The sequence below is a fragment of the Rattus norvegicus genome, chromosome 4, assembly GCF_036323735.1.
Source record: "Rattus norvegicus strain BN/NHsdMcwi chromosome 4, GRCr8, whole genome shotgun sequence".
Classification (NCBI taxonomy): Eukaryota; Metazoa; Chordata; class Mammalia; order Rodentia; family Muridae; genus Rattus; species Rattus norvegicus.
In genome coordinates, this window is record NC_086022.1 from 51,701,573 (window position 1) to 51,714,596 (window position 13,024).

Consider the following 13,024-nt stretch of genomic DNA (forward strand, 5'->3'; position numbering starts at 1 on the left):
TGGGTGGGTGGGGAAGCACCCTCATAGAGGGAGAGAGAGGGGAGATGTGATGAAGGGTTTGAAATGTAAATACATAAAATAAACCAATAAAAAATCTATAAATAAATAAATAAAAAATTTAAAGGGCTTCAAGTTTAAAGTCCTATATGTCTTAAGACCACTGATTGTGTGTGTGTGTGCGTGCCTGCGTGCACGTATGTGAGCACACATGCATACATGCACACGAGTGCATTGTGTATGTGTAAGTTGGTATATGTGTATTTTCCCCTGACAAATATAGATGGAAAACACACAAATGGTCCAAAGCTAATGTAACTGCATGTTTTATTAGCCAACTCCGTTGGTACTACTGGACAGAATGTGCCCTACTACAGCCACATCTTTTTTTTTTATTGAATATTATTTTATTTACATTTCAAATGTTATCCACTTTTCCTGTTCTCCCTGCACAAACCCTTCATCCCATCCCCACTTTCCCTGCTTCTAGAGGGTGCTCCCCCACCTCCCCATCCACTCCCTCCCACCTCCCCACCCTGACATTCCCCTACACTGGGGCATCAAGCCTTCACAGGACCAAAAGCCTCTTCTTCCATTGGTACCCAACAAAGCCATCCTCTGCTACATATGAGACTGGAGCCATAGGTTGCTCCATGTGTACTTTCTGGTTGGTGGTTTAGTCCCTGGTAGCTCTGGAGGGGGTGGGGGGCCTGGTTGGTTGATATTGTTGTTCTTCCTATGGGTTGCAAACCCCTTCAGCTCCTTCAGTCCTTTAACTCCCCCATTGGAGACCCCATTCTCAGTTCAATGGTTGGCTGCAAGCATTCACCTCTCAGGGGATAGCTATATCAGGGTCAACATGTACTTCTTGGCATCCGCAATAGTGTCTGGGTTTAATGACTGTATATGGGCTGGATCCCCAGGTTGGGCAGTCTTTGGATAGCTTTTCCTTCAATCTCTGCTCCACACTTGGTCTCCGGTCTCCTCCTGTGAGTATTTTGAAGACTACAATCTGGCCTGCCTGTGCACTGGACAACTTATTAGTGTCAAAGTCCAAGCTAAAATACTTACAACAGCAAGTGTGCCTAATCACTGTCTCCTGGGCAGAGACGGTTACTCTTCAGTGTATGGAAAGCATCTATTATGTTTATTCTTACCATTCCTGGTAAGCACACATTCCCCTCAAGTTGTCTTTAGAAACATCTCTGTGGCCCTCAGGCTATTTCCAGTCATTGCTCTTTAAGCTTTAATCTACAAAGAACAGGTTTGCTCTTTGGAAAGGGAAGTAACCTTTCCTTGATGTTGTTGTGTTGTTATTGTTTTGACTTTTTCCAAACAGATCCAGATCCTTCCAACTGCAAGAGAGTGCAAAGCAGCGCGTGCAGTCCCAGCTCTGCACCACTTTGTTCGAGAATCAAAAGGGGCCGAGCGCTTTCAGAACATCCAAACATATAAATGCAGTTTTCCTTCTCACTTGTCTTTATATCTATCCTTCTGGGGTCCAGCTGGAACCCAAACCAAAAGTGCTAAGCGGCCACAATAAAGGCTGCTTTCCTTGGGGTTTCTAGATCCCCGGAAGTGGCGAGTATTAGTCATTTGCAAGCCCCAGATCCCCAGATTTTCCAGTCCAAACTCTATAAAGCCCAGAGACATGTGTGTGTTTCTCAATCAAGACTATATGCTTTTCCAGAGCTTTCAGAATCACAGTGCCCCATCTCAGCTGATTTGAGGTCTATGCTGGAAATAAAATCTCATATTAGCATAGAGATGTGGAATGCATGAGAAATATGGAGTATTCCAAATATTGATGTCAGATTAATCTGTTTAGTGGAAAATAATGAATTCATCTGCTTGTAATCTGTTTCAGTTTCCCTTCCTCCTGAGGTCTTTGGAGACTAACTTAAAACATTTTTAATATGATATTTTGGCCACTTTCTCTGTTGATACTTGCTTAGGGAAGAAACACGGTCTTGCATTCTGTGATGGTCCTTCTCTGTATGCATTCAAATGTTCTATTAGAGGGACAGGTCTTACGGAGGTAACTATATCTACAATGAATTCATGCCCATGTCATGTTCTAGAGATAGAAGTTCACAGCCCTCTTCCCTACTTTCTGGCTCTTAAATTCTTTCTGTTCCATGGTCTTCCCTAAGCCTTAGGAGGGGATTTGACACAGATGTACCATTTACAGCTGACTATATTCAATTGTCACTTATGGTCATCCTTCCGACCAGTTATGAGCTTCTCCAACTTGGCAATATATGAATTTAGCAAGACACCAGTAATAGGCTCCTCCCTAGGCCCTCCTCCCGAACCATGGGCTTTGGGATAAGATAGTTTTACTATGAATAAATGTTACTCTCTGGGGCAGGCCTCATATACAAACCCAAAGTGGTTTGTTACCCATCATGCCACTGCACCAATGGGCACATCTTGTCTGACAGCCTGGATTTATAGCATGCCAGATTCTCTGTAAGACTTGTTTATTTTTACTTCTCATTTGTCTTTGTTCCAGTGGCCCATTAACTGGAATTAGTACATGCCCTTAAGTGAATCTCTTTATTTTTATTGATTCCATACATTGACATTATTTTCAATTGGGACCCATGTTTAAAATGATTATCACATGCCCATGATCATGTTGAATAATCACAGTGTTGTGGCTCGCATCATAAATTATTGTACACCAAACTTAGCCCGTGTTTAGCTGAATCTTGACCAACCAAATTCCAACTGGAGCTGAGGTTGGCGCTGGGGCTGGGGCTGGGGCAAAACAAAGTAGCAAAAGTACTGGATTGTTCCCTGAAGGCCTCAACTCAGGGGACAGACATAATGTCTTGCTCTATCTTTAGGGACATCATCAAGACTCTGCAGTGAGGTAGCTGAGTTTTGAAGTGAGGCAGACCTGAGTTTAAATCCTACCTCGCGTAGCATAGCTCTTTTCTTATCTCTAAACTAATGAACTGCCACAAGAAAAAAGACTATAAGATTTGTAAGTCACCTAATGTGAGGGTTGGTGTGTAGAAGCAGCTCGGTGGTTTCAATTAGCACCATTGTGATCATTCTGCTTCAGTTTTATACCAGAGGACATGAAGTTTTTTGTTGGGATTTTTTTTTTCATGAGGAAGGCATCTTCCTCAGCAACCAGCAACTTAATATTCAACCCAGTATTCACAGAGCAAAAGAGTTACTCAGTATTTTTTGACTACGGATGCTTTGTAATATCTCTTCTCACATTTGCCCATACGGAACTTCTGTAACAATAAAACCCCACAAATCCTAAATCCATAAATGGCCTTATTCACTTGAGTATTGCACCGGGTCACACTTATTAATGGTGTAGTTTTTCTTAATAAGCATTTTAAATCTGAGTGACATTCAACTCAGGACATAGGAACTTATTCTTCAATATATGTTTAGGAAGACCACCTTCTTGCCAAAAGAAAATAAAGGCTTCAAAATGAAAACTGTACACTGATTTTCACTGAAGAACCTAGCAAATCTCAAAACCAAAGTACTTTTTTTTTAAAGTACTCCTTGTAGAATATCGTATCTTACAGGTCACCATGAAAGTTTCTCAGATGATTATGGTAGATTTTTTTTCAGGAAAAGTAAAAAAAAATCACTTTATTTATGTCAGGCTCTATCATTTTTTCTAGTGATTTAAGCTATATTCACCAACAATATTCTAAGTGTTTTACTTAGTACCATTTAATTTTTGTTGTTTTCTACAATATAGCGGTCAACTTTTAAGACATGTCCTAAACAAAAGAAATGCAAGTTCTTAAGGAAAAGTTCTTAGAAGCCCTGAGGACGAAATAGCATCAGTTAAACGTTGTTTCCTCCCCCCTCACAATTGGAAGGCAACAACACAACTGGGGCTCTGAGCTCCCAGGTGCACACCAAGCCTGGGTCCCTCATGGTGCATTGATGCCTTCCCAGTATCCACTCACGTATCTGTTGAGTTCCTAGTGACGTGCAATAAAGACAAAAGCAGTATACATAGAAGTCGGGCTTTCTGTCCTCACAGGGAAAGGCTGATACAGAAAGCAGCCATAGGACCGTAAGAAAAGAGTAAGGTCACACACTCCCAACATTAGAGCATAAGAAGGAGCCAGCTCCAGAAGAGGCAGAAACAGGAGACAGGTGTGGAGTATGAGGAGCAGTTAAGCAAGTGATGGAGCAGACAGCTGTGTGTGAGAAGGCACAGAGAGAATAGAGAAAGATGCCCTGGATCAACCAGTGAGCTGGGCCACGTAGAATACATGCAGTGTAGTCTAGAGAACAGAACTAATTAGGATTTGCATCTGGGGAAGATATTTGGCAACAATGCAGGAAACGGATGCGTGTGCCAGCAATAGGTCCGACAAGAGCACTCCATGAAGAGGTCAAAGCAATTCCTGTGGTAAATGAATATAGTATGAATATAATGCCCAGGACAGTGGAGTCAAGAGAAAAAAGAATGAAGTCAGAGGTACATATCGTGAGTAAAGGTGTGGGGATTCCTTGAAGGCTAGGGAAAATGAAGATAACGGGTCTGACCGAGAAACGGAGACCCGTGTGAGCTCCTGAGGAGTTGAGAGGGTATGAGACAGAGTAAGCTGGAAGCTTGCAAGGTCAGACGTGGCTGTTTTGTGTGTAACACCAATCTGACTAATAATAACTTAAGCAAGGGCTCTTTGCCTCTTACACATCAAAGCACCCAGCAGCAGAGGCTGCAGATCAAGGAAGTCTGAATTATATCATCACTATGCTGGGCTTTCCCTCATATCGAATAATACTTGTTCAATCTAACACACACCCTGCCCCAAAAGGCAGGAAGCCACAAAAGACAGAGCAAAGACCAAACTCTGGGAGCCACTGAGATGACTCAGTGGGTAAGGCTCTCAGGACTGAGGACCTGAGTTTAATCCTGGGGACCCACCGATTGAATAAAAAAACAATTCCTTCAAGTTGTCACCCCACCTCCCTCCCCGCCAAACTGTCCTCTGGCCTCCATACGTGTCCTATGGCATGCACATCCACATGCTGCCCCCAAATAAATAAACTCACATTTAAAATCATTAGAAACCTTTTTTACGAGGAAGGAGACATTTTACACCAGAAAGCACAGGCTTCTCAGCAATTCAGCTCAGAAGAAAGGTCACTCCCTTTTGTAAGAGAGACAAGGTGGTATTAACTCTCTCTTCCAGAGAGGAAAGTGAGAAAAAGTGGAATGCAAATAAACTGTAACCCAACTGTGGTATCTGTCAGTGATATTTGTTCTGTGACTTTTCTTTTGCTGTGAAATTGGCAGGAGAGCAGCCACGGTGTCCTCTACACCCTTCCTGTTCCAAGGTCCCTCGTGATCGCTAGGAGGCTGTGCCTTCTTTAGTCTCAGATTTGCATCTCAAGTGGAAGGAGGTACAGACAGACACGGGGAAGGTTTCAGTGGAACATAAATCTTTCCCAGAAATCCACACCTGAAATTCATGTACAGTTCTTGGATCTATGCTTGGAAATAGATTTGTTTTAAACATGGAGCACAGAGCTACATAGAACAACAAAACAAGAGGAAGGGAAAGGGGAAGGAAATAAGTGTGGTTACTGTGCAGGCACCAAAGGCCACGGTCTGCCACGGAACTTGAACTCATGTGATACAAGTTTTTCTTCTCCCCTCTCTCTGCCCTTCACTGTTGTTTTTAACTTTGTAATTAATTTATGTACAGGAAACTTAGTGTACATTTAACCCAGTTTAGTGACAAGTTCTTTAGCCTTTGCCTTTTCCAGTGTGGCAATGTGAACCACAGACTTAAAACCCAGGATGTTGCCTCCCCAGTGGCGGTGGATCTCGTCATATCTGTCATTATAATTGGTCCTAATAGCTTCCACCAGCTTAGCCAGAGCACCCTTGTCTTCCGAGTTAACCTGTGTGAAGACAACAGTGGTGCATGCCTTCCTGTGGACCAGGCGCCCCAGCCTGGCCTTTCCCTTGATGATGCAGTAGGGCACCCCTATCTTTTGACAAAGGGCAGGCAAGAAAACCAGAAGCTCAATGAGGTCTACATCATGGGGCAATCACCACCAGCTGAGCCTTCTTGTTCTCCACCAAGGTGGTGACTGTATTGACCCCTGTGCAGAAGACAGGCGGTCTCTTAGTTGGGAAGTCCCCCCTTGTCAGCAGCTTTCTTCTCAGAACGGGCCAGCAGCCTTTGCTTCTTTTCCTGCTTTGTCTCTGGCCTGTACTTGTGGGCAAGCTTAAGCAGCTGAGTCACTGTTTGCCTGTCCAGGGCCTGGGTGAACTGGTTAATGGCAGGAGGTACCATGAGCCACTCACAGAGGATGTCTCTTTGCTGCTGCAGCCCGATGTAGCGGGGCCACTTGACGAAGAGTGTTAGATCTCATTGGGCTGGATGTCCTGCCCAATGCTGAAGTTCTTGGGCCTTTCCTCAAAGGATTGACCACCTTTGTGGCCTTTTGTTTCTTGACGATTATGGGGCCGGGGCCACCTTCTTCCCCTTGGGCATCTTGTTCTGCTGGAGGAGAGAGAAAGAAGAGGGAATTGAGGAAACTAGAGAGATTTGATATCCCAGCAAGTTCATGAGATGGGAAATTCCTAAATTCAGTGAGTTCTTTCCAATGTGTCTCTCCATTCTCTTATTCCAAAAAGTATTCACACAGTATATCCAACAATGGATGGAGATGAGCACCCTTTTCTCACACCCACTGACTTCATACTTCTTTCATCCTTAAAGGTCATTTGTCACAGAAACTCTCTCTCTCTCCCTCCCTCCCTCCCTCCCTCCCTCCCTCCCTCCCTCCCTCCCTCTCACTCTCCTTCTCCCTCTCTCTTTCCTTCCCCCTCCCCCCCTCTCTTTCACCCTGTCTCTCTCCCTCCCTCCCTCCTACCGTGTGTGTGTGTGTGTGTGTGTGTGTGTGTGTGTGTGTGTGCAGATGTGCATGCGTGAGATGCCGAAGACCAACCTCAGGAGCCAACCGTATTTCTGAGGCATGGTTTTTACTGGCCTGGAACCTATCAAGTAGGCTAGGCTGGCCGGCCAGTGAGTGCCGGGCCTCTGCTTTGCACACTGCTGTTTAGGTTTCTTACCATGCGATCTGCTCATGATGATGACAGCTATTTCCTTTTTCATTTTCATGCAGGATTGCGATTTATTGATTCACCCAGAAGAAACCTGTGGATTGCAGCCTATTTCTGCAGACTACATTGAAACCATTTCACAGCCTGAAATACAGAGTTGTCAATCTGGGGACACTAAAGGTGATTACATGGGTATCCTTTCTCGAAAATAAGTCCCTTGGTCTATGAGTACATGCTTAATTGGCCCTTGTTTTAAACAAGGACCTAACCGCACAAGACATATTACAAGTGTAAATGCATTGTTTTGATATTTGAAACATTTGATTAAGCAAACCCATTGTTTCATTGCTAACCCATTGCCTTCAAGAAATGGCAGATCAGAGGTCGCTTCTGCCAGGAGCCTTCCTTTAGCCTCTAACTCATTCCCTAACTCTGTATTTTTCTTGTATCACAGTCTCTACAAATGAGTTAATATGTGAGTCATTGCCTAGTGTCATTCTTCACAAGACCATGGTTAAATGAGGGCAGGAAGTTGGCCTTTTCACTTTAATTTTTATTACGTGTGTGTGTGGTATGTGTGTGTGTGTGTGTGTGTGCATGAGTGTGTGTCCACGCACAAGCATTTGTATGCAAGGCGAGCATGGAAGGTCAGAGACAGCCTGCACGAGTCAGTTCTTTCTTTCCATCATGTGAGTCTCTGAGAGTAAGTTCAGGTCATCAGGCCCAGAAATAAGCACCCTCACCCACTGAGCTGTCTTGCCAGTTCCATACATACATACATACATACTCCATTCATAATTCACACATGGTGGGCAGAAAATAAATAACCCAGTTTTAAAGAATTTATTTTCATTATAGGGTAAGTACTGGAAATAACCACAAGTATCCCTCATATTTTGATCATTCCTACAAATAGGGACATGAGGATTGCAGACTTCGGCATTAACTCTCACATGAGTCATGAACAGATGCTCGGTGAGACCTACTTTCTAAGCTCTCATCCCCTCAGGCTTCCTGAAGCAGGCAGAGTGCAGTCAAGCAGAGCTGGTACTGAGAATGTACTCAAAGTAATTAAGGCTCAGAGTATGTGTTCGTCAACGGTCCTGGTTACTGCTCCATCCTGACCCCATGACTCTCCTCCTCAGAAAGGCCTGAGAAGACACACAGCTGCACTAGCCTTACCGTGAACTTCACACGGCTGCTGCAATGGGAAATGTGTTTCCCAAATGGGCAGGGCAAATTGCAATTTGGCACGCAGCTAGCAAATGTGGGCATGTCCCATTCTCGAACATATGTTCTAAATAATAAACTCCAGTCAGGGAGGGACTCGCCTGTTAAGGAGGGTCAGGTGCCGTGATCTGTGTCTCCCTGCCGAAGGAGACAGACCCAGCCTTCAAAGGAGATACCTATGTGTCCAGTTCAATATTGTTTTAATCAGACGACAATTTATGACAATCGTAAAACAACTTAATTCTATTCTTTGTACCACAACCAAGTCAAAGCTCTTCCCCTCTAAGTTCATGACACTGTTTCTGCTCAGGAGACAGCAGTTTGTCCTGGCCTGTGAAATACCCCGTCACATCAGCCGGGCTCTGAATCATCTCTGTCAATTACGTGGACTTGATTTGGTGCATTAGACCCCTTTAGAGAAGGCCCCACATCTTATATCACAGAATTTCAAGATCGCCCCTCCTGTCTTTTCCTTACCTTTCAACCTCCTTGCCTCTCTGTGCTGAGAATCCTGCTTTGAGATGTCCAGCTCTCCTCCCATCTGTTCTGCCGCCTCCATGGGTCCGTCCTGTCATTTCCTATCTTTTTCTCTAGCCATACCCTTTTCTCTAGCCGGCCTCTTTCCACCACATTCCCAGTGTAGCAATCAAGAAAGGAATCTGCATAGTGCTATCTCCTTCTCTTCCAAGTGGATACTTACTTGGATCTGTCTGAGACCAGTGGTCTCCCAGAATGGCGTGATAAACACCAGGAAGAGAACAGAACAGAACAGGGCAGCCCTGGGGATGAAGCCAATAAAGATGAAAATATATGTGCAACCGCTTCGGGTCTCACCATTTTTATTTCCATGTTTTATGATATGGACGTGATATATAAACATAGGAGAATCTGCATATCTTACAGTGTGCATGTACTAAGACGTCAAGGGTGCATGAGCCACATTTTTACTGATGGCTTCCTTTGATTAGACATCTCGAGAACATAAATTGTTTATATTAATCTTCCAATGCCTAATAGACAATTTTTAAAAAGGTTTACCAAACTAAATGAAGATTTAAACCTTGTCCCTTCCACAGATCTCTATAAAACAATCGGGAGGCTACACACACACACACACACACACACACACACACACACACACACACAGAGAGACACGCGCGCACACACACACACGCATGCAACAAGAACACAGACTCAAAGGCACTGAAAAAGTTCAGGAAATATTTTTCTAGAATGAACTGTGTGTTTCCAGAGATGAATCCATCCTCATAACAGGACTTTTTACATCTTGAGGGGGAACCCATCCTGGTAGATGATGCTGGAGGGAAATCTTCTGAGCAGTTGTATGTTTATTCAAACATCTCATCCAGAAAGCTACTTTAATGGTGTGCTACAGTTTGACAATACTGGATCTATTCTTCTTATCTGTAATATACCAATGTCAAACTGTCTCTTTTTTTAAATACACTAGCTTAGATAGTTTTGAATCACTGTCATTTCTCTTCTTCAAATGCTTGATAAAGTAAAAGTAATTCTTCTAATTTGGAGAAAGGAAGTGTACAGCAACAATAATTAAATAAGAACTTTAAAAACCTCCTCAAATCATAATATATTAAAAAGTGAAAAGATTTCTCTCTAACTTATTCTTAGTGAGAAAATGTGAAAAACACTTGCACTTCTAATATTTATAATATATGTTTTTACTCACTAAAATTAAACCTTTATTTTATGAGATTATATAGCAATAATTAGTATTAGTATGTACATGATTTTATTTCCACCATGGTCTTAAAAGACAGAACATTTTTTCCCTCCATGATACCTGCCAATATGATTCACTCAGGTGGCATTTACCATAGAGCTCAAACCATAAAGAAAATTCCTTTTTCTAAAGGACAGTTGTGCTCCTCAGAATGTCATTCCTTAAAATGCCTGTCAGACTTAATTTCAGAAGTTGCAGCTTTGAGTCACTCTGTGTTTAAATATATAATGTAGGATTTGTGGTTTATGCCCCTCCTTTTTTGACAATTTTAAAGGGCTGGTGTCACTTAAAATGTCAAGAACCCCAATCCTACAGATGTTATACAGATGGCCACTTCAACTCACAGTAAATAAAAGGCATTGCTAACTGACTCAGAAATAGAGAAAGTCATGGCTGCATAAATATATAGCAGCCTGTGACATAGGGGCCAACTTTGCAGATACCAAATGAAGCCTTTTTTATGTATGTAAAACTTAGTGCCCCAAAACTAATTGCATCCATATTTGAGTGCTTGTTACAGATGACCACTTTTTCTTCATAATGGAAGTAGCCACAGAGGGTCTCTGTTTGCGTAAAGTTAGGCATCAGCAAGGTTGGGGAACTAAGAAAGTTCTGGATACATGATGCACTTAGATATACAAAGATCAGATTAATGGATGGATGGATCGATGGGTGGGTGGGTGCAGGCATGGATGGATGGATGCAGGCATGGGTGGATGGATGGATGGATGGATGGATGGATGGATGGATGGATGCATGGATGCATGGATGCATGGATGCATGGGTGGATGGATGGATGGATGGATGGATGGATGGATGCATGGATGCATGGATGCATGGATGCATGGATGCATGGATGGATGGATGGATGGATGGATGGATGGATCGATGGGTGGGTGGGTGCAGGCATGGGTGGATGGATGCATGGATGCATGGATGCATGGATGCATGGGTGGATGGATGGATGGATGGATGGATGCATGGATGGATGGATGCATGGATGCATGGGTGGATGGATGGATGGATGGATGGATGGATGGATGCATGGATGCATGGATGCATGGATGCATGGATGGATGGATGGATGGATGGATGGATGGATGGATGCAGGCATGGGTGGATGGATGGATGGATGGATGGATGGATGGATGCATGGATGCATGGATGGATGGATGGATGGATGCAGGCATGGGTGGATGGATGGATAGATAGATAGATAGATAGATAGATAGATAGATAGATAGATAGATAGAAAGAGGAAGGATGAGATGAGACGAGATGACGTGAGATACTTGTCCAGCATGCCATTATCCTATCAGGGGAAAGTACCATTCACAGTCTTTACCAACACATATGCCCATTGAGAAAATTCAACTTGAAAAAAGTTTTTAATTTTTATTTTGTGTATATGTGTGTATACATGGAGGCACACCATGTACAGACCTGCTATTTGCAGATATCAGGAACTGGAGTTACAGGTGGTTGTGAGCCGCCACGTGGCTGCTGGGAACTGAACCCTGGTTCTCTATGGGAGCACCCAGTGCTCTTCATCACTCATCCAACTCTCCGGCTTCTAAATTCAGCTTCCTAAAAATAAAGAAATAAATCGTTAAGATAATCAGATAACGTGGCCCTCGCTAAGGGACATAGTGGGTCATATATCACTTTCAGTTGACGGCTTTGTGCTAATCCGGCATAGTGTGGTATCTGAATTAACCCAATGGAGCGAGTTGACTAGGGTCCAGCTCTCATGTTACACTCACTTCACTTTTACCTCTTGATGCCTCTGTTTGCTTCATCTGTGGAACAAGAGTGTGGTGAGGACCAGCTCTGAGTTCCCTTTCCAACTTCATCCCAGGAGAATGTGCACACACTCTGGAGGCCAACTCTTCCCTTTGTCATTTAAAACCCTCCATGTCCCCTTCATCTTCTTTGCGCAATAGTGTGTGTGTGTGTGCATGTGTGTGTGTATGTGCATGTGCGTGTCTGTCTGTCTGTCTGTCTATCTCTCTGTCTGCCTACCTATCTATCTGCACGCTGCACACGAAGGAAACTGCTTCTCATGGCAGACCCTGTACTTTCCCAGGCTGTGCACTTTGTGGAAGCCAGTGAGATCTGTCTTCCTTCGGCCAAGCTCATCCCTGCAGGATTCACAAACCATCATACTTTCAATGCTTCTGACTCTCATCTCACGAGAAAGTCCCGTTTACGTCTAATGAAATTTCCAGAACTTTTCTGTTTCCACTTTATTATGAGCCACCATGGCATACTTGTGGTCAGGACGCAGGACTCAAATCTATTTATGGGCAGCTCGGTGCCAGACACCATGGCAGGTGTTATGCATACTTTCCTTATAAAGTAGCAAATTTAATCATGAAAATATTAAGTCATTTGTCCAATCGAAACAGTGAGCTGCAACCTTGGCTTCACCGTGGAACCATCTGAAAGCATTTTTCAAAAATATAGATGACCAAGTCTCATACTAAATGTTGCACTGGGGCACATCCTAGGCACAAGAATTTTAGAAAGCTTTCTGGGTGAGGTTTGCAATCAGCATTGCGTTCTACAGGTTAGCTGGAAGAGGCAGCATCTGAGGATGTCAGTCTGAGGTATTTCACCACCACAGATATTTCTACTCAATTTAGTATCACCTTATCAAGACCCTGTTATGATCTTCAATGTATAAATGGTAAACCTCAAATTTTATTATTGCTGCTTTTCTCTGAGATTTAGCATTGTAATTAAAAGTGTGGGCTCCAAATTGCTCCGCTCAAATCCTCCTTACACTGCCTCTTTAGTGGACATCAATCCAGTATCCACCTTCCTGATTCCAGCTGGAGAAAAGACAAGGTAGTTCTGGAGTTTAAACAAGTTAATATACCTCTTGAATACGACTGGCATGTACAAGTACTAGCTATCCCTGTGACGTTTTAATATCACAGTACCTAATACTAACA

At 43.3% G+C, this 13,024-nt stretch overlaps 1 protein-coding gene across 2 annotated transcripts in view; it reads left to right on the forward strand.

Annotated features, from left to right (window-relative positions):
• The window catches only part of Cped1 (cadherin-like and PC-esterase domain containing 1), a 272,944-nt gene that overhangs the window by 219,076 nt on the left and 40,844 nt on the right, over positions 1 to 13,024 (forward strand). For both annotated transcript variants that reach the window (XM_002729287.6, XM_039108607.2), the window contains exon 16: positions 7,138 to 7,255. In XM_002729287.6, the coding sequence (XP_002729333.2) occupies positions 7,138 to 7,255 (118 nt within the window). The remainder of the gene's footprint in view (positions 1 to 7,137; positions 7,256 to 13,024) is intronic.